Source organism: Heterocephalus glaber, unplaced genomic scaffold (genome assembly GCF_053883595.1).
Source record: "Heterocephalus glaber isolate CG9 unplaced genomic scaffold, H.glaber_assembly_v1.0 deba00001457, whole genome shotgun sequence".
NCBI classification, from domain to species: domain Eukaryota; kingdom Metazoa; phylum Chordata; class Mammalia; order Rodentia; family Bathyergidae; genus Heterocephalus; species Heterocephalus glaber.
The window spans coordinates 28,829,470-28,851,702 of record NW_028258305.1 but is presented as its reverse complement, the minus strand read 5'-3'; the positions used below and the strand labels follow the sequence as shown (position 1 = coordinate 28,851,702).

General features: G+C 37.1%; 1 protein-coding gene across 5 annotated transcripts in view; it reads right to left on the bottom strand.

Moving 5' to 3' along the window:
- Thumpd2 (THUMP domain 2 tRNA and snRNA guanosine methyltransferase) overlaps positions 1-22,233 on the bottom strand; it is a 49,277-nt gene that overhangs the window by 11,889 nt on the left and 15,155 nt on the right. For 4 of the 5 annotated variants that reach the window (XM_087216459.1, XM_021253766.2, XM_004839341.4 and 1 more), the window contains exons 7-9: positions 15,444-15,515; positions 14,891-15,005; positions 709-817 (exon numbers count right to left, since the gene is read on the bottom strand). In XM_087216459.1, the coding sequence (XP_087072585.1) occupies positions 709-817; positions 14,891-15,005; positions 15,444-15,515 (296 nt within the window). Of the gene's footprint in view, positions 1-708; positions 818-14,890; positions 15,006-15,442; positions 15,516-18,035; positions 18,153-22,233 lie in introns of those variants that run through there. The other variant, XR_015453192.1, reaches the window with a different exon arrangement.

Here is a 22,233-nt window from a genome sequence, read left to right as displayed (position 1 = left end):
CCTTCAACCTCCCCTCTCCCCTTATTTACAAAAGCTCTGATTACATTTTTTCCTTCTTTAATCGACCCCCTCCCTTCACAGTTTCCCTTTCCTTTTGAACAGTTTCTTCCTTTTTCATATTATCTCTTATACATTTTGGGTCTCATCCTTTCAGTTTACATGCATTCTAGGTTCACTCTTTTATTATTTCAAATGAGTAGAAAAATATACACTCAGGCTTCACTGTTTGAACCTCTCAAATAAATATTTTCATTAAATTATATTCTCTTTGGTCAACATTAGGAACTCAGAGATGAACAATATTTTGCATTTCTATTTCACAGCCAATGGCAGTCCTGTCCATTCTATGTTACCAAATGGTCCTTAGGTAGCAGAATTCTGCTTTGGGGTTAGCAGCTGTGTGAACATAAGGAAGTCAATCTTTCTGGGCCTCAGTTTATCATCCACAAAGGAGGCTTTTTGGTGAGGATTAGCAGCAGATATGTAAGTTAATTGGCCCTGTGACTAAAATACAACTATTCTGTATGAAATTTATAAAGATAAATAATAATACTTATTTCATTATAAACTTCATACTTAAAACCTTACAAAATTAAGTTCAGGAATGACCTAGGAAATTACTACAACGGAATCAGACCTTCAGAGCTGTAATATATTTTGGTTAAATGCTCAGTAGCTAAAAAGTACAGAAAAAATTCAACAACTTACCTTTCCATTTCTTGTAGAATGGTTTTGATGTCTTTTCCTAACTTAAACTTTTTCCCAAATGGAATGTCAGAAATAATAATATCAATACTTTCTGAAGGCAGTGGCAATTCTGAAATAGAGAAATCAGAGAATCCTATTAAAGTCAAATATTTACCACCTAAATAAGGAGAAAACTGAGGTATATGGGATTATCTTTGCATATTAAATAAAATTTAGAGTTGCTCATATTATTTCTATGAAATTATAAGATCTGAAATGCTTTCAGAATCACTAAAGATAAACGGTACAATCATTATATTCTGTCCTTTGAAAAATGGTTTTTCAAGTATGATAAAATATGACATAAGTGAACAAAATTTTAAATTAACCAGAAAACTCAGTTCTCTAAACAAATTACACGTATAGAGTTGTCAGATCCAGGAAGAAATACATTGTGTAGAAACACTTTTTACAAAATTATATTCTGAAATTTTCGTATAATTATATATAAAATTTTGCACGTTAGACCAATTTGCTTTTAAGGGAGAAGATTCAAAGGTACCCTTGCATTTTTAAAGGGAACTCAAAAGGTGAAGAATGTCTAGATAAGTCTTAAGACTACACAGTCAATGATTAACACAATGAATATCATCACTATACAAAATTAAATGATTATTAAATGTAAATTTTCTTAATATTTTCTTCTCAGAAAATACCATAGAGTAAAACACTCACATTTTCTAAGTGTGCTTTCTACTTCCTACTTCTTTTACTTCCCACCCATCATCTAAATCATGTTAGATATTCAAAAGGAAGATGTCTCAGTCTTCTTGAGACAGGATCTCACTGTTTACTCCAGGCTGGCTTCAAACTTGGACTTGTCCTGCCTCTGCCTCCTGAGTACTGGGGATTATAGGCATGAGCCACCATGCCTCACTCAGTTTTCATCTTGAGTAGTATCTAATTTGTAAAATGCAACAAAATCTGAATGATCTTTGTAAAACACCATACAAAATTTGTTGGCAGGAAATTTAAAAACAACAAAAAAATCCTGGGGAAGTCTAAAGACCAGTTGCTACCTCTTTCCTAGTTTTAATCCTTATGTGAGATTAGCAGAAGAGTACACTGTTAGAAAAAGTAACAGGATAATATTCTTTAAAACCTAGGCAGAAATTATTTTTTATTATTATCATGTTTTTGGTTTATTTTACAGTGCTGGGGATTGAACTCAGGGCCTCATGCTGCTGGGCAAGTGCTCTACCACTGAGCTACAGCCCACCCAACTTACGTTTCAACTTCATGCACTTGGCTTTAGGATGCTAAGGCAGGACGCAACCATTTAAGCTCAATGTCTATACTTTTTGCAAAATGACTAAGGACAATAAATAGACAATGAAGGAATCAAGTGTTTTTTATGTCAGGAACCACATAATAACTTACTTGACTTTTGTCTAATCCCAAATCTTTCTTTTGCCTTATACCACACACACAAAATCCCTACGCATGAAGTAGGTGCCCAATTTGTCCAGATGCGGAAATGTGTTTTTGTTATCCATTTTCACCTGCAACTTTGTGGTACAATTTTCAATCCTGCTTTATAATTTTAGAAGTTGGAATAAAATTCACACAGGTAGAAAAGACTATTTTTTTTTTTTTAAAGTTCCAAACGAAGCAGTGTCATTTTCCAAGCGAGTGTGAAATAAACTTCTGGTGAATTGGTGTGGAGCACACAGGAGGCAGAGTCTGACAGCTGTGTGTGGCCTGGTCACTGCCGCCTGTGGGAGTGAATGGGTGCACCCACTTCAGAGGGTAGCAGATGGAACAACACACGGAAGCTTGTGGAGCAGGGCCTGCCTGGCACACAGTGAGTGAGCACTTGACTGTCAGCTCCTTTGTGGTCATAATTTACAAGGTCATCTAAGACATCTAGAGAGAAGATAGATGGAAACCCAGTGGACCAGAGCCCTTTAAAGAGCTCTGCAGAACCCAGTATTTTCTTTCCATTCCTGCTAGGACCTTGAAGCGCTAGGCAGGACAACTACTTCCAGGCATGCTGCTTTTTCAGTCCCCTTTCCTGCAGCCATGGTTCTCAAGGTGTGGGCCCCAGGCCTGCACACAGGAGCAGTATCACCCAGGAACTAGGAATAAGCGGATATGAGAAGCAATCAGAAACTTCTACAAAATACAGGTTGCTGGCCTCACTTCCAGTTTTTGATGCAGAAGCACCTAAAATTGTGATCACTTGACCCGTAAGAATCAACATATAGTAAAACCTTTCAAATTATTAATTGCTTTGAATTGCCTGCAAATGGTTTGCTTGTAACTAAGGAGATAAGATTCTAAAATAGAAGCAGCTCCAAACAAACAAGTAAAAACCATTCATTTTTTACATCTTCGCAGTCCTCTAAAAATTTATTTTTAAATTAAAAAAATTTCATTTAAAAATACTGGCTGTTTTGAGTAAAATAACTACCCTATTTTTCCTGTCTTCTAGTAGAAAAACGGGTAAAAATTGTTTAAAATTCAGATTTATGGGCCCAGGATTTCTTCCCACAGATTTGAAGGGCTTTGAAGATATTCTGTTGTGCAAATATTTAAAACCAGATTAAGTTGAAGACTTTCTAATTTTCTTTTTGGTACAGGGTCTTTCTATGTAGTCCAGGCCAGCCTTGAACCTGGTATGTAGCTAGGCTTGTGATCCTTCTGCCTCTGCCTCCCGAGTGCATATTCGCCATGCCCAGCTTTAACTGAGGGACTGAGGACTTAACAGAATTGGGCATACCTTCTTCCTATTTTCTTTCCTTACACTTTCTGTTTGTTATTCTTTCCAGTGTCCAGGTTTCCAATACTCACATCCTGTCATGTAACAGTAATTCCAATAGTTGTTTAAAATTAATTGTATATTTAATTCAATCCTAATCACCAATCATTTTGCCTTGACTTTCCTTGTTCCTCAGTTGGCTCATCTCTTAAATGTCTGGATTTCATTAGAAATTTTACTCCCTTCAATGAGCTTATTAGTAAACTGTTACATGAACTTTTTCATATTTAAAATATTTGTACAAAAATGACATTTTTGGTTGGATGTAATATTTCTGTGTCACACACAGCTTCAATAACCATAAATACAATCTCAAACATTGTAAGTAAACACTGTTCTACTGGCTATGGCTCTACAACTCTCTTTCCATTGTGGACAAAATAAAATTTAAAAATTATTTCATTAATTATCTTTCCCTTAGTTGCTGCTAGTAGATTTTTTTCTTTTTTCTCATTTAAATAAGCAGAGGGGTGGGCAAATATTTTATCGAAATTTTCACCTGCCATTTTAACCCAGAAGTCTGTAATAGTCTTAAACATACAAAATGTAGTTTGCCATCTGGATTGGGTCACCATATAATTTATAGTCCAATCAAAAACACTGCTGAGAATGAGAATGCTAGAAATAAAATTATATAGTTTTGAAATACTTATCCTATAAACTGGCTTATTATGGTGGGCCTAAAAATTACATCTTTTTTCTCCTGCCCTTTTTTTTTCCTTTTCATTTTTCTGAGCATTTTATTACAAGGCATCAGTGGTGCTTTATTTTTTCTTTTCAACATCTTGTTCTGCAGCTTTTTTGGCCAGTGAAGCAGGCATTGCCACAGGCCATGAGAAGCCTAGCAAACATCCTAAGTTCTCCTCCTTCTCTTTGGTGATGATTCTGGCTTTCCCCTCCTTTAGACTTTCTGGGTGGGCATACCTGGTTGCGGTAGCTGTGCAGCCAATCTGAGTCCTCAGTAGACCTTGGGGGCAGAGGATGCTCAGATCTATACTCTTTCCTTTTGAGCTGCACACAGGTTTGCTCCACCTGCTACTCCACAGACACATCCATGGTCTGGGTCCCTTCCTGTGCGCGCTAGCCAGCTGCCCATCAACTCTTGCAAGCTGAAGTGCCGGGCACCTCATTATGGGGCACTTCACAGGGGCCGGAAGGGTCTGGGTGCAGGGCAAGGGGGATGTGTCATGGTTTTTCTTGGCAGACCTTGTGGCTATGGATCTCCAGGCCCTTGGTGAAGCCCTGCGAGTCCTGGAAGAAGTGGAGGCTTGGGATCATGCATCCCAGGTGGGTAGTGTAGCTGCCCATAGCCCTGCACAGAAGGGCTATGGGTATTTTTACTTAAACCAAACTTTTAAAAATATTTTAACATTAAAAGTAATAAGCAAAATAATTATCTGTGGTATGGATTCATATACTGACAAGCTTCTTGGATATATTAGTCTCTACTCCCATGTCATTACTGGTATTTTTACGAAGAACAGAATATTTTTAAAAATAAAGACTTTACAAACTTTTTATAAAACTGATCTTCAAAGTTTCATTTTCATGCCTTAAAGAGTTCTTTTAAGTATATATATTTTTGAGAAAATACTTTTCCTACAGAGGTGAGAGTAACTACAGAATGCAGCAAATTCTGCTAAGAGAAGACACTCTTAATTCTTCTCAATTCTATTTCTTTCATTTGGAAATTGTAAATGTTTTAGCTCTCTAGTTTATAGCTTTTCCAGTGTCTTTAAAAACAATTCTTTTTTATGGAACCAGGGATTGAACTCAGGACCTTGCACTTGTCAGGCAGGTGTGGTGCCACTGAGCTACATCCCGGCCCCTCCAGAGTGACTCTGACAAATATCTTCACAACATAAAATGGAAATAAGCTTCCTCTACTGTTTTATTTTATCAAATTTAGACGCTGAAAAATTAAGGCCTTCTCAATTTCATTCCATTCTAGAATACACATGTCCAATTAAAATGAAGAACATCATCAGAAGATCTGTCATAAGATATCCAAGTGTACTACAAAATTTCAGAATTAAATCTTATGCATTATTGAGCTCACTGTAGTTTGTTATATCTTCCTTGGTGTTTATAAGGATTTCAATGTCTTCCTATTGTCAACTTGGTTTTTAATAACTGCAATTCACCAAAAAAAATTCAAAAGCTAATTTTTGGCATTCCATTTGTTGAATCCTTTGATTACAGATATACAATGAATTTGGAACAAAATGCAACCAAAATTAGGCAAAATGACTATTTTTTAAAAAGTGTGTAGCACTATGGTAGGTCTTTTTGTAAAGTTCTTCAAAGACTTACACTTGTAGACCCAACTGATGATGGCAAGCAAAGACAGAAAGTGAGTGCTGAAGTATAGTTTTGCATTTAAGCATCTTCATCACAAATAGCTTGCATTCAGTTCCTTTGTATATATTTTAAAAATAAAAAAGCTGATTATTTTGCCAGTTTAGGTTTCTATTTCAATTGACAGAGTGCTGCAGCCTGTGTGGAGATAATTATGAGTCACATGGGTACCATGTTAAATTCCAGGTATGTTTCTGTTCCATGAATTTTAGTAAGAATATTAATTTTTATCATGTTGTGGTCTGCTGAATTAATGCATAAACAAAGATGTGCACTGTTGAGCTAAACTTACAACAGCATTCACAGATGTTTCATCTTTCACAGGGACAAAAACCTAAATTTCTAAGAATTCAGAGGACAAAGTGCCAACCACTACTGGAACTGACTTAATTTCCTTTCTGAAGCATTTGATAAATTTGATACAAAACTGGCAGCATTTAACTGTTAGCACAGGTCTTTTGATGGAGCCAACATATCAATAGCCATGGTTTCATTCTGTTGATGTGTATAAGGAAACTTGGAGTTGAATATGAGCAAAATTAATTTAGAAAAAGAGCTATTTAATCCAAATGAAAACTCATGCTTCATAGAGTGATATTTAAATGCATTTTCTTTGGTTTCATGTGATAAATATTTGGCTTTAGGCCATGAATCCTTAAAATAACTACCAAGTTTTGAAGAGAACACAGTAGTAAATGGAGATTCCTCCCCTCCCCCCTGTACTGGGGATCGAACTAACTCAGGACCTTGTGCTTTCAAGGCAGGCACAGTGCCACTGAGCTAAATCCCCAGCCCTGTAAGTGGAGTTTTGAAGTCGACGTATTTCATTTGGTGAGTGACATCACCACAGCACTCACAGTAGATGGTAAATGTCAACAGATGTTTCACTCAAATCTTGAATTCATCATTAGCTTTCATGAGAAATGAAAATTTGGTATTTACTATGGCATTAAAAATGCATTTTAAAAGACTAATGGTTGCTGAAAGAGGTTATGACAAATAAAAGTATTACTAAACAAAAAAATACTAGCCCACAATCACATAAAATTGACATTAAATGCTCCCATATAAGTGAAAAAGGCTATGCAGCAAGGTCAGCCAAACCTCCCCACAGTGAGCTTCTCATCCCGTCCCCTCCACAGTCTCCATGCACACTTAACCCACTGCTGTCCACAGTTCCTCTCAGGCCCAGGCTGGCAGCCTGGCAGCTTCATGAATCTTGTAGGCTGCATGGGCATGACACACTCTGCTGCGACAACGGGGGCCAAGCAGACAGGGCAGGTCAGGTATGAGAGGAAGGCACGCTTGTGTGAAGGAAATGCAACCACGATAGTATGGGGCATTGATGGCTGTACTGAAAAAAAGCAGATCCCGCTCTTAGAAGGGTGTCAATAAATGGCACCTGAGAATGAAGCACAGTTGTTGCCAGTAATCTTGTTATCACCCAAGCAATGTCTGACACAGACTGTAGAGCATCTAACTGGGAGCAGTGAAAACATTTTCTTTTACTTAGTTATGCTTTTAGCATTTAATTAAATCATAAATGTGTTTCTCTTGTTCAGATCTGTATGTTATAGCTTTCATCTTGTACTAAGAATGTAAATATATTCATGCATTTTTAAAAAGCCTAACCAGTGACTAATTGTTATTTCCTAAGATACTGTAGCTTGTCATATGATACTCATTTGATTCCAAATTTTCACGATGATTAAAACTCAGAAATACATACAATTTCTGCATGTTAAATGATCATCTATTTTTACACTAGTAGAGGCTTATAAAACAAAAAGAACACACTAAAAAAGTGGAAAAGATCATTAAAGCACAATAAAGAATATGATGATGTTATAGGAAGATAAATTATGATGAGGGTATTACTAAATTACCAGACACATCTACATTTAATAGGGATCTTTAATTCATGATATCTCTTAGGCATTTTACTTCACGTGTTACATAATAAATTCTCATCTAAGCCTTATGAAATAGGTACTATCTTCATCTTATAAATAAATAAAAACAAGAGAGACTCAGTTTTTGGCTGAAGGCCACATAACAAAGAAATACTGGTAAAGCCAGAATTTATACTTGGTCTGTTGAACTCTACAGTCCATGCAAGTGATTAATTGCTGTAGTAAAAAGGCATGAAAGGCTGAAATTGAGAATGCTGAAAGGGATTCACAGGCTTCAGCATTCTAAATTGTATTATGATTAGAGCTGTTACAGGTAAAGCCAAATTAACAAAGAAAATGAATAACTGTAGCTAGAATGTCAGATATGTAACAAAGGGCCAAACAATGTACTTAAAAATAACTCCAGTTTCTATCCTTAAAAAATTCCTGCTTGGCTGGGAATGTAGCCCAGTGGTACAGCACTTGCCTAGCATGCATAATGCTCTGAGTTCAATGTCTACATCTGCAATCAACGATCAATTAGTCAATCAATCAATCAATCAGTAATTAAGTAAATTAAAAAATAAACTAGCCATCTTTATTTTGAATCCACTTCAGGCAGGTCTTGCCCCTGCTGCTCCATGGAAACAGCCCTTGGCCTGTGTAATCACCAGACCTCAGTTTACCTACCAATTGGTAGCAGGCTGTACAACTCTTCCCCCTGGATTCACTCTCAGTCACTAGCTGTTCCTTTACTTGATCCTCACCTTCCACGACTCTTAAGCATCTCAATATGCTCTGGGACTCAGCCCTGTTTCCCTTTGTTTATACTCATTCCCTAGGTGAGGCAGGAATTTAAATGTTACCTCTACCATTGATGCCCACTCTCACCCCCGAACTCCACATTTGCCCCTTTCTTGGTTATCTTCTCCACTTGGTGTCTAACAATCATGTGAAATTGAACAAGTTTAAACCTTTAACTTCTTCTCCCTGCCCTGTCTGCTTGGCCCCCGTTGTCGCAGCAGAGTGTGTCATGCCCATGCAGCCTACAAGATTCATGAAGCTGCCAGGCTGCCAGCCTGGGCCTGAGAGGAACTGTGGACAGCAGTGGGTTAAGTGTGCATGGAGACTGTGGAGGCACCACATAACCAAATCAGTCCTCTTTCTTGAAAGGATCTGCCACAGTCAGAGTAGCCTGAGTGGGGGAAGGATGGGCATGGAATAGTGAACTAATCCAGGGAAGAAAAGATAGTGGCATCAGCCAAAGTGGAACACATGGAATTGTTGGTAAGAGGGTAGGTACATAGCTTTGAAGGTAGAGCCACAAGGATATGTGTTGGATTGGATGTGGAGTGTGAAAAAAAGAACTGATCTTTTTAGCTCAAGCAGCTAGAGGACAGAGTTATCATTTATTGATACAGGGAGGCATATAGGACTCCAAATAGCCTTGATCAAAAGAAATCTACACATAGGCATATAATTGTTAAGATTCTAGAAACTCAACAGAACAAAGTTCTACAAGCAGTTAGAGAAAAGAAACAAATCACATACAAAGGAAAGCCCATCAGAATCACAGCCGACTTCTCAACACAAACCATCAAGGCAAGAAGAGCTTGGAGTGACATATTCCAAGCCCTAAAAGAAAACAGCCTCCAACCCAGATTGATGTACCCTGCAAAACTATCTTTCAAAACTGATGGAGAAATCAGATAGTTTCATGACAAAGAGCACCTTAGGAACTTCATGAATACCAAACCAGCACTCCAAAAAATTTTAGACAATATCCTAGGAAAAGACAATGAGGATCACAACCCCAGGAAGGCCAGAAGAATGAATCCATTGGGCGCAACAAGAAATTAAATGCAAAGGGGGAGAATCCAACAAAAATAAAAAGTCATGACAATGATAAGTCAATATGTAACTGTTATAACCATCAATGTTAATGGTCTGAATTGACCATTCAAAAGAAATAGACTGGCAGAATGGGTCAAGAAGCAAGATCCAACAATATGCTGCATACAAGAAACACACTTAATACAAAAAGAAACTCATAGACTGAAAGCTAAAGGGTGAAAAACAATACCCCATATGACAGGAACCTGAAAAAAAGCAGGAGTAGCTGTCCTCTTTGCAGATCAAGTGGATTTCAAACCAAAATCTGAAACACTTCTAATTCCAAGAATTTCAGATAAGGGACACTCAACTTGTATGAACAAATCTATTGTGAACATGTGTTTTCATTCCTCTTAAGTAAAAACTTAAGAAGAGAACTGTTGGTTCTTAACAGTAATACAATAAATTTCTATATTGTTTTCCGAAATGGTTTTATCATTTTACATTCACATTAGCAGTCTTTGAAAGTTCTAACTGGTTCACAACTAAGCTGACATTTGTTCTTTTAAAACTTTTAACTTCATCTCCCTAATGAGTGTATAGAATGATCTTGGTATTGTACTGATTAGTATTTTTCTGATTCTAGTGTTGCACCCCTTTCCTTGTGCTGTACTATTTATCATCTTCTTTTGTCTACTTTTTAATTGGGTTGTCTATTAATGAGCTCTAAGAGTTCTTTATATATTCTGGCCATAGATTATATGTATTATAAAAATGGTCTGTTTAAGGACTTTTCATTTTCATAACGACGTCATTTAAAGTTCTAAATTTTGATGGAATCTCATTTCTCAATTTTTTTCTTTTATACATTATGTTTTCTGTATCTTAGGAAATTCTTGCCTACCCTAAATTCATAAACGTTTTCCCTTATAATTTTTTTTTAAAGTTTTATAGTTTTAGTCTTTCATATTTAGGTTCCTAGATCCTTTCAAGTTATCTTTATGTATGGAAATAAATGGTTGAGGTTAATTTTTTAAATACAAGATAACAGGTGTTCTAGTACCATTTGCTGAAAACACTATCTTTTCCTTTCCTCTTGAGTTTATGTTCTATAAAATGTTAATGTTAAATAATCTTTCAAAACTCAGTGGAACATATATGTGTGGTTCTGTTTCCAGATTTTCTGTTTTATTCCAATGATGTATACGTCTTTCCTTATGCCAACACTGCCTTGATTACTGTAGCTTGAGAGGAAGTCTTAAAATTAGGTAATAAGGGCCAGGGATTTAGCACAGTAGTTCCACTGCCTGCCTCACAAGCGCAAGGTCCTGAGTTCGGTCCCTGGTACCAAAAAAAAAAAAAAAAAAAAATTAGGTAATAAATGTCTTCCAACACTGTTTTATTTTCACTTCTCTAGGTCCTTTGTACTCCTACATAACTGTTAAATTTCAATATCCAATTCTTCATTTATAGCAAGAATACATAGACCTGAACTTTTATATATACCTTGTTTTCTAATCCTTCTAAAATCAAATACAAGTTCTAGGGGCTCCTAGAGATTTCTTAGTATTTTCTCTGTAGATGATCATTTCATCTGCATATAAAGATTTTACTTATACCTTGCCAATCCTATGCTAATTGTTTTTTTTTATTTCCAGACTATTTTGGTTTGGGCCTATGATTCAAAGTTTAATGGACAGATGAAGAGTATGGATATCTGCCCTTGTTCCACACATTAGAGAGAAAGCATTGTATCTTCTCCATTCATATAAGGCATTTTTGTTGGAAATATGGAGTACATGTCTTTGATATGTTGAGAAGGTTCTGTTCTACTTCTAGTCTCCTGATAGCTTTTACCATGAACAGCTGTAGAATTTAATCCAATACTTTCTCTGCAACTACTGACAGGATCATATGGCTTTTTCCTTTCTTCTGTTAAAATGATGACTTTTGGGGGTGGATCTTTCAATGCTGAACCAACACTGCCATCCCTATAACAAAACCACTTTCTACATCCTGCCAGATCTGACTTCTAATAGTTTGTTTTGTTAAACAAATTTCTATCTATGTTCATACTTTTTTCTTCCATTATCTTTCTCCAGTTTTAGTATTAGCACAAAGTTGACTTCCTAAAATGAGGGGAGAAGTGTTCCTTTTTTCTGCTTTAAATGTTTGATATAATTTATCAGTCAAAATGTTTATGAGCCTGTTGTTGTCATATAGGTAGGTTTTCAAGCTAGGAATATACTTTAATAGGTGCTATTCGAATTTTATATTTCCTCCAGAGTTAGTTTCATTAATTTGTCTTCCAAGGTACTTCTTAGAAGTTGTCAAATTTATTTCAAAAAGGATTTTTGTAATTGGGCTTCAACTTGCCAAAGATTAAAACTAGACCTATATCTCTCACCATGCACTAAACTAAAATCAAAATGGATTAAAGATCTAAATATTAAAATAGAAACTCTGAACCAGCTGGAACAGAGGTTAGGTAGAACCCTTGAAGACATCAGTGTAGGAAAAGATTTTATGAACAAAACCTCAGTTGCCCCTGAACTAGCACAATCAACAAGTGGGATCTCTTCTTATTAAAAGGCTTCTGCACAGCAAGAGAAACCACCAGCAGTGTGAAGAGACAACTCACAATGTGGGAAAAAATCTTTACCTGCTCTTCCTCAGACAAAGGTCTACTATCTCAAATCTATAAAGAATTTAAAAAGATCAGACCTCCCAAATTTAAAGACCCAGTCCAAAAATGGGCATCTGAAATGAACAGACACTTCTCAGAAAAAGAAGTAGAAATACTAAATAAATACATGAAAAAATGTTCAATATCACTGGTCATTCGAGAGATGCAAATGAAAACAACACTGAGATTTCACTTCACTCCAGAAAGAATGGCTGCTATCATGAAATCAACCAATAACAAATGCTGGAGGGGCTGTAGGGAAAGAGGAACCCTGCTCCACTGCTGGTGGGAGTGTAGACTGGTGCAAGCACTGTGGAAATCAGTATGGAGATGCCTCAAAGAACTAGGACTGGAAGTCCCATTTGACCCCACTATTCCACTGCTGGGGATCTTCCCCAAAGAATTAAAAGAATCATACCACAGTGATATATGTGCACCCATGTTCATAGCAGCACAGTTTGTGATAGCTAAAACTTGGAAACAGCCCAAATGCCCATCAACTGGAGACTGGAGAAAGAAAATGTGGTTTTTTAATAAAATGGAGTACTATTCAGCCATAAAAAATGAGAAATTAGAGACATTTATAGCTAAGTGGATGCACATTGGGGCGATACTCTTAAGTGAAATAAATAGGACACACATGTATAAATACCGAATAGTTTCTCTGGTGTGAGAAACTGGAAGTGTAAATAAGGACTAAATGTATACTAGGTAATGTGAAATAGGAAGAAAAGGGGCAAAGGAGAAGGAAGTGGGAGGGCTAGGGGAAAGGATAGAAGGGAAAGGAAAAATGATGAGAAATGGAAAAAATGGAAATAAAGTCTTTGTAAATAGGGAAGGGTGGAGAGGGTGAAGGGAGGGCTAGGAATGGGGAAAAAATAAGAACCAAGATGCATTATGTAAAGGTACATTTCCCAATGAGAAATGTAATTGTGTTGTATACCTACAATGTACCAATGAAAGAATTTAATAAAAAAAAAAGGATTTTTGTAATATGCCCTCTATATCCTTTTAAATTCTGTAAACCTGCGGTAATGTCCTCTAAATTTTGATATTGTAATTTTAAAAATGTATAATTGATATTGGGTAATAGGAAGAAAAGGTCTAAAGGAGTAGGGGAAGTGGGAGGGGCAGGGGAAAGGAAAGAAGGGAAAAGAAAAAATATGAGAAAAGAAAAAATAAATGGAAACAAAATCTCTCCAAATAAAGAAGGGTGGAGGGGGTGAAGGGAGGGCAGGGGAAGGGTTGAAAAATAAGAACTAAGATACATCTTGTAAAGGTACAAGATTCCAATGATGAATGTAACTGTATTTTATATCTAAAATGTGTCAATAAACTTAATGGAGAAAAAATCCAACCTTGTAGTCAGTAGCTGAAAACAACTATGGGATCTCAGTCAACCACATAAATTTTCTTTGACTGCTTCATTATGCTTTAATATAAAAGTTATCCTAATATTTTCTTCTGTTGATGCACCTCTTTACTATTTTTCTATAATAAAAATATAAACAGTATTTTGTTCATCTTGAACACAGGTTTGATACCTATTTACTGCCAAGAAAACAAAATTTTCTTAGCTGGAAATGAAATGTGCTAATATTTTTAAAGGAGAGAAGTGTATTATAGGAAGAGCAGATGTCTTAGTTGCTTTTCTCTCATTGCTGAGACAAAATACTTGACGTTCAAAGTTAAAGGGGGAAAGGTTTATTCAGCTCACAGTCTGTAGAGGCTTCAGTCCATAAGTGGCTGGCTCTGAGGCAGGGTGGCAGATGGCACAGGAACAGACAGCTCATGGTGGCAGAAGACAGCAAAAGCAAGCAAGCAAGGGATAACCACAGCTCTTTCTATCCCTTATATCTTATCCAGACTACTTATGGTGGGTAGCACTCACACCCTTAATCCTAGCATCACACCATGAATCAATTACACACCCTAGATCTAGCCCCCTCAGAAAAAGCCCCACCTATGAAGACATGAGGCTTTGGGGGGACCTCTAGACCCAAACCATAATAGCAGAGAAACAAGAATGTAAGACTTCTCTAAAATAGTTTAAAAATTACAGATGTTAAGGAAATGTTATTTGAACTGGGTTTTAGAGACCTGATTCTTAGTCATGTCTGCCACTGCTGATTTCCAGTCAGTACACAGTCAATGGTTTCCCTCTACCTCACAGGTGACCAACTGTCCCTGCTTGCCCCAGACCTTCCTAGCTTCTCAATGTATAGCTTTAGAAACAGGGGCAGATGGTTATTTCACTCCTGTGTGTATCAGGGATATTGCCCAATGTGAGGCAAGAAGGTGATAAGGGAATTCAGAACATTTCATATAGTTTATCTGAAAGAAATTCAAATAATTTTTATTATACTGCTCTCTTTATTTTATGCTCATCCCTGTTTATGAAATGAAAAACGATTCAGATACAACAAACACTGCTTAAAATGGAATGCTTTTACTTAAATGCTAATGGAAAAACTATATAAATGTTGCCTCCTAATTAGGAACCCTTTGAAAAATAAAGTTATAATACTAGAAGTGCTAGTCCCACAGATATATTATAGAGCATAAACAATTAAACCTTCCTATATAGAAAATGATCTTGTTTGTAGTTCTTACCTATGGCAGAGACTTTAAGCAACTCAATTTTATCATTAAGGCCTGCAGCTTTCAGATTGTCCCAGGCACCAAGCAACTGTGAGTCACTGACATCAGCACCCACGTAATACCCATCCTATGGAGGAAGAAATTTGCATTTTAAGTAGAAATAAAGCTATTAGATATCTCAGTAATTAGGAAACACTATTTGTATTTTTTCAAATGGTAAAAATTAACAGATTTTTTAGCAAAATTAAAAGCTTCTGTTAAAATTTTAAAATCTGTTAATATTTTACAATTAAAAATGCCTAAAGAATTTGGGGATTAGTATAGCCTAGGCTATGACTAATTACTGGAATCATCACATTCTCCTAAAATTTTCATACAGAAAAGAAACAGCAGTTTAATAAATCTCTTTAATCTATTTCAGCTATGGTGAACAATAACTCATAACATTAAAAATAACAAATGGTAAATGGATATATATATATATATATATATATATATACACACACACACACATACTGATTAAAGTAAATATATTGGTTAGTTTATACCAAATTTTACCACTTACTGGCCATTCTTTAGCAGCTTCCAAAAGTATTGTTCCAAGTCCACACATTGGATCTAAAACAAATGTACCAACCTATAGAGAGAAACATGAATTTTTATTGTTAGGTTTCCCGTAAAAGAAACTTAAACTCGGAGGACTCAATATTTCAAGAGTAAAAATTCCTTTTTCCACTTCAATAGCAATTTTAAGTAAAGTCCAATGGCATGAATATGTATGCCATGTGTACAGAATGGGAAGAAAATCAGTGTGGCCAAAACAGGCAGAGGGAAAGGTGGAGGTGACACTGGCAAGGGGCCAAGGCATGACATCCAGACAGGCTGACATACACGGCCAGTACAATAAGCATGAGTCTCAGAGGTTGAAAACAACACGTGGCTCATCCTGTGCACCCACAGGAGGGCACTTGGGTTCTCTGCTCCTCATCTGGAACCCACACTGATGAACCAGGCGCCATTCAGAGTGGCCGAAGGAGAGAAAACATGACAGATCATGCACTGCTCTGAATACTCTGAATGGTGCCACCTGGAAGTGTCTCATCCCTTCCACCAGCATTAAACTACCCAGAGCATGTTAGTCACTGGGTTCATGCAATTTCAAGGATCCAGGAAAGTATGCATAATCCTACCTGTATTGGGAAGGAGAACAGAATTGGGAGAAAAAACAATGACTCCCACTCTGGGGAATCACATCATGTCACATTGTGTACGGTTCTATTCTGATGGATGGGCAACTACCAGATGGGCTGAATAAAGGAGTCACATGACATTACAATTTCAGGGGATCATGATGGTACAGACCAAAGAGAACTCAGAGAGTTCACAGGGAGGCTACTGAGGGAGTCCAAGCAAGAGATGATGATGGCTTGAATGAAGAGAGGTACTGATAGAAGTGGTTGGATTCTGGATATATTTTTAAAAGGTGGATACAAGAGGAAGAATTGGATGTGAGATATTAAAGACAGACAATTGTCCAGAATGACTCAGGTTTTCTACCTAAGCAATGGGAAGAATTGCCTGTTACTGAGATGGCAAAAGAGGTGGGAGGAAAAATTTTGGAAAGAGTATGAATACATTTCTGGACATGTTAGTTTTGAGATACTTCTCAGAATTCCAAGTACATATCAAATGATTCACTGGATATATGAATCTACAGTTCAAGGGTCCAAGGTAAAGATATAAATTTTGGAGAAACTGGTGTGATTTAATTTATAATTGGTATTTGAAGTGTCAGAACTAGATGAGATCACTTAGGAAGCAAGGGATGTTAAAAAGAAGGATGCCTATGGACTGGGCTCTGGTGATTTCCTAAATACAGATTTTTGGATGATGAAGATCTATACCAAGATGAAGATTCATACCAAGAAGCAGCACATATGATGCAGAAGGAAAATCTAGAGTGGTGATTCTGAAAAAAGGTGGAGGAAAACTGTTTCAGGGAGAGTGGTGATGGTGTCAACGTGCTACTACGAAAGATGAGCAGATTCAGTGGAGTGTTGATGAAGCCGGATGGAAGTGGGTACAGTAGAGATTGGGAAGAAGGTAAGTAAAGATAGCAAATATGGACAATTATTTTTAAAGGTTTTTATTATTAAAAGGAAGCAGAGAAAGGAGATGGCAGCTGAAGGAACAGGTATGTTCAGGAGAGGGTTTGTGTTTCTTCAATATACAAGATATTGTAGCAGATGTACATGCTGATGCCATTGACCCAGCAGAGAAAACATCCTTAAGTATGTGACAGGAAATGGAATCTGGTACCCAAGTACGGGAGTGGAATAGACAGTTTACTGCTGTAATGACAGTAAGGCAGAATATGAGGGCACAGATTCTGACACATTGGTGGATTTGGAGAGGAGGACATGGCAAAGTTTTCTTCTGATTCTAACATTTAAGTCAAATAAGGAGGAAGAGAGTTAAACGTGTGAATATTCATATGACTATAATAACAGAGCATAAAACCCAAACTGTGCAGGAGGGTTGAGAACAGATGGTGAGAAGAAATAGCAGGTCAAGTGACTAGAGGGTCCTGGGGAATTGTGCTAGGGAACTAGAAGAAGCAAAGGCAAAGATAAAGTAGCTCAGAATTCTTTTGTCTTGAGATTGCATCTCACTATGTTGTCCATGTGGCCTCAAACTCCTGGTCTCAAGTTATTTTCCTGCCTCAGCCTCCTATGTAGCTGAGACTAAAAGTATATGTCATCATGTCTGGCTAAGAACAGGAGTCTTGAAACTGAGGAATCTGGAAGAGATACCTTTCTGGGCATGACAAGGTCTGGGATGTGCCTAGTTCAAATCATTAGAGATAGGGAAGCCAAAAAAGTAAAAGGTAAGTTATTGACTGGCTATGAAGACCATAGTGAATTATGGGGTTGGGAATGTAGCTCAGTGGTACAGCACTTGTCTCACATGCATGAGGCCCTGGGTTTGATCCCATCACCACGCATGAAAAAAAATGATGACAAGAATAAGGGCCTACACTCGAATTGTAGCTGACTGGCATAATCTGATGGCATGTGTTTCAAGGGCACTGAGGTTCTGGGCAGAAGGGACAAATCAATCATTCAGATGGGCAAGGAAGAGCAAGCAGGACACCTACCCCACCTTCAGGCCCAGTGGTACTGGATGTGGAAGAAAAAACATCCATCCTTCGCTATGGCTACTGAGGAAGCAGGGTCCTCAGTGGACAGCCAGGTGTCAGTCAGAGTCAGGGCACCTAATGGAAAGAAGAAACATGTTCTGCAGGACATAGAAACCCCTCAGCTACATTCTAAGGATAATATAATGTAGATCCTCCATGATGGGGCACCGAGCAACAAAATAGGAGTTAAATGGCAATTTTGTTTAAAATTTGTAACAGTATGAAAACTAAGTTTTGTTAAGATCTTAAAAATGGTGCCAAATTGCATTCTTCCTCCTCTAAGTTCAGTGAGGTAATCTGACCTTAAATGTATTTAAATCTCTTTCTCTGACCTTAGGATCTTGTCTAGTCATGACATTCACAGACCCAGAATACTTCCCAGAAGTAGAGAAGTATTTCTGCATGCTCATAATAGCAACTAGGGTATATAGGACTTGAGTTTCCTTACTTACAGTACTTGGGAAGGAGAAATTCTTACAGAAAATATTAAAAACGCCTGACAGCTTCATTTTAAAATTTACTTGTCGGGGGCTGGGGATTTAGCTCAGTGGCATCGCACCTGCCTTGCAAGTGCAAGATCCTGAGTTCGGATGGGCCAGGGATTTAGCTCAGTGGTTCCACCGCCTGCCTCACAAGCTAAGGACCCGAGTTCGATCCCCAGTACCAAAAAACCCCCCAAAAAACTATAAGATCCTGAGTTCGGTCCCCGGTACCAAAAAAAAAAAATTAGTTGTCAGTAGCACTGGCCTGCCCAAGGCTGAGCTGTCTGTGCACCACTCTGGGTAATGAACTTCAAAGAGGGCACTGGGCCTACACAGCTGGAGCCAAGATCTTCCATCATGGGACATCAGGTCCTTCCCTGCTACTTCTTTCATGCTTTACTGGGCCTCCTTTGCTGGTGACCACACTTGGAGAGATATTTCTGACTCTTGGAATAAGGAGGGGAAATTTACAGTAAGGAAAACTTTTATCAAGTATTATCTTTCAATATTTTTGACCATTCATTTTTTATTTTTCTGAAAAGTATACATTTATTACTTCAAGACAAAGGCAACATTTCAAATTTTAGGTGATTTATAAATTTATGTTTAAATAAAAACTACTGAAGCCACTGGCAGTTTGGATAAGAATAAACTGTAATCATACTTCTCATTTACTAAAAGTAATTTGGAATAAAGATTTAAGTCAAAGAAAAGCATGAGTTCTGGGTACACAGCAAGTAACTCTTCCCCTTATGTCCAACTCCAAGCTACTGACTTCTGCTGAGCCAAGTGGGGCTCAGAAGGACCTCGGCTGGGCCTTCCGCCCTGGGTTGGATGAGTGATTAGAGAACAGCCCTGGAGCCCAGCAGGGAGGGCCAGCAGGACCTGAGAGATCTTTGATCTTCAGAGATCTACAGGCCTGAAGGGAAACAGCAACAGCAGGGCTCATCTCAGTAGGGCTCACAGATTCTCTTGACACTGCCAAGCCTTGGGGGGCCAGAGGTCCTCTTCCCTTTTACTTTTCATAGGATTCCAGCCCTTCAGAAATACTTTTAACAACTACACTTCAGATCTAGCAAGCCAACAAAGAAAAATAATGGCACATCTAATGGGGTGGGGTCTCTTCCTATAGAAACAGCTAGTGATTATTGCAGGGGCAGAGAAAGACTTGAATGAATGAAGGAAGAGCTTTTAGAGATACTCAAATGTTAAACACACCTTTCTGAAGCTGAAAAACATGATTTTTAAACTGAAAACATCAGTAAATGAATTAGAGTAGAGCACATCTCTGTGATGCTTGTTGTAAGTTGAATGATGATGTTTGAGAATAACTCAAAGTGCAGAGCCAAAATATAGAGATGAAAGCATGTAAGAAAGAATAAGAGGGTTGGAGGATGGAGTCAGGAAGCTTAACATGCTTAGAACAGGAATTTCAGAAGTAAAAAGGAAAAAGAGGCATTTAAAGTTAAATTTGCTAAACAGCTTAGGCAATAATGACTAAACAAAGAATAGAAAAAAGAGTGCCCAGCTGGAGAAATAATGACGATTAGTATTATTATACTAATAACAATGACTAATTATGTACTCCATATAATAATTATAATAGGTTATTAATAATTATTTTTCCATAGCAACTAATACATATTTTCCATATGCCTGGTGCTGTTCTAATTGTTTTATTAATGCTAATTCACTTAGTCATGATATGAAACTGTGAGATACTATTTGTATCTTGCAAATGAGAAACTGAGGCACAGAGTTGTTATCTTGACCAACCCTTGCCACCCAGTAAATACGGGAGCTGCAATTAGGACTTAGGCAGTCAGACTCAGGAAGCTGTGGGCTGAATAGAAAGGACACATATATAAGGAGATTCTGGTAATATTCTTGAACGTTAAGATTAAAGAGCAAACTCCTCCAAGCTTCCAAGCAGAAAGAACAAAGTATCTATAAAGGAAAAGAAAAATCATATTGATACGTCCTGCTTATCTACAGTACCATCAGTTAAAGGACAGTATTTACAGGTAGAAGGGCAGCAACTCAAGAACCTTCTACCCAGCAAATGGGCCAGGATGAAAGGGAGAAATCCACAGATACAAAAGAATTTAGGCAGTATCTTATTAAATTATCAAATACCACATGTGAGGAAAACACCCCTTTTAACCAAGCAAGAAATAAAGCAGAGCAGAGGCCTCAAATGGGAAAAAAAGATGAAGCAAAGAACCCAGATGGTAAGGAGCAATATATCTTGCAATGTATTGTGCATGGTACAGGAATTCTATTTTGATGATTAAGAATGAGCTGTGTCATGTTAACTGCCAGCTAAGAATTTCAAGGGAAGCTCTGATACATAATAGATAATTTAGTTCAATTTAGTAGCTGGGAGTTGGGAGAAGAGGTGATTAGAATGTTTCAAAGGTCTCATTATAGGGAATAAAAAGAGTTGGCTAAAAGTCTCACTTCACAGGAAGAGGAGGAACAGGGGGAAACTGAGGAAAATGACTGTCTTGGTGGTAAAACAAACAAAAAGAAATGTGCATGTCTTGGCAGAGGAAATAGTTGACATCCTGTTTTACAGTAGCTAGAGTTGGATATGTTTTAGAAAACTGGAAAAAGAAATTTAATGGACTAGAACAATGAAGGAAGATCTCCAACATGAGGGAGAACAATGGAATGATTAGCAAGCAGGTAACTTGGTCATGCTAGCAAATATTCAAACATTTAAAAGGTAAATAATTACTTTTATGAACAGAGTAAAACAGATTCATTAAGTGGAGCTGTCATACCACTTCCTGAGTCCTATTACTGAAAAACAGAGACCATAAGATTGGGACAGGAAGGATCAAAGTTTAGCTATATTTTTGTAAGAAAATACTTATATTTGAAAATAGTAGCAAATAAATTTTAGGCAGATGCAAACAAAAAGAAAAGAGTAGGGCCAGGGATTTGGGTCAGTGGTTTTGCCACCTGCTGCGCAAGCGCAAGGACCCAAGTTTGATCCCAGGTACCAAAAAAAAAAAAAAAAAAGGAGTAAAATATTAATAGTACATGGTGAAATTTAAGCTTAAAGTCAATAATTAAGATGAAGACTTTATTTAACAATAAAAAGACACAATTTGCAATGAAGCAATAATATGCATATATACCAAATCACATAGAAATTGAATAATGTAGTAACTAAAAAAAATGGAAAAACAATAAAAAATACAGTAACATAGATTTTGAAAGACTTTTCAGTGTGGAGTAAATAGGAACATGGTGAGTAAAAATAATAGAACATTTTAAATTAGAAAATAAACTTTTCTTATGTTCATTGAACCTTAGGAAAATTAAGATCTCAGTTATAGGGGAAAAACTTTGACGTATAGAGGTTTAACAGGCCACCTTTTCAGATTTTTTTGGTACTGGGGATCAAACTCAGGGCCTTGTGCTTGCGAGGCAGGCGGTGGAATCATTGAGCTAAATCCCCGGCTACAGTCCACTTTTTTATTATGATGCAAAATAAATTAGAAATAATAAAATGTAGCTAACTTTTAACAGCTTTTCCGTGGCCAGCATACTCTCAGAAGTTTACTAATACATAAGAACATCACTTTAGACATTTTTAAGTATCACCGCAACAGAAAAAAGAAAGCAACCAATAAAGATGTTCTTGAGTAAGAGACTGAATAAAT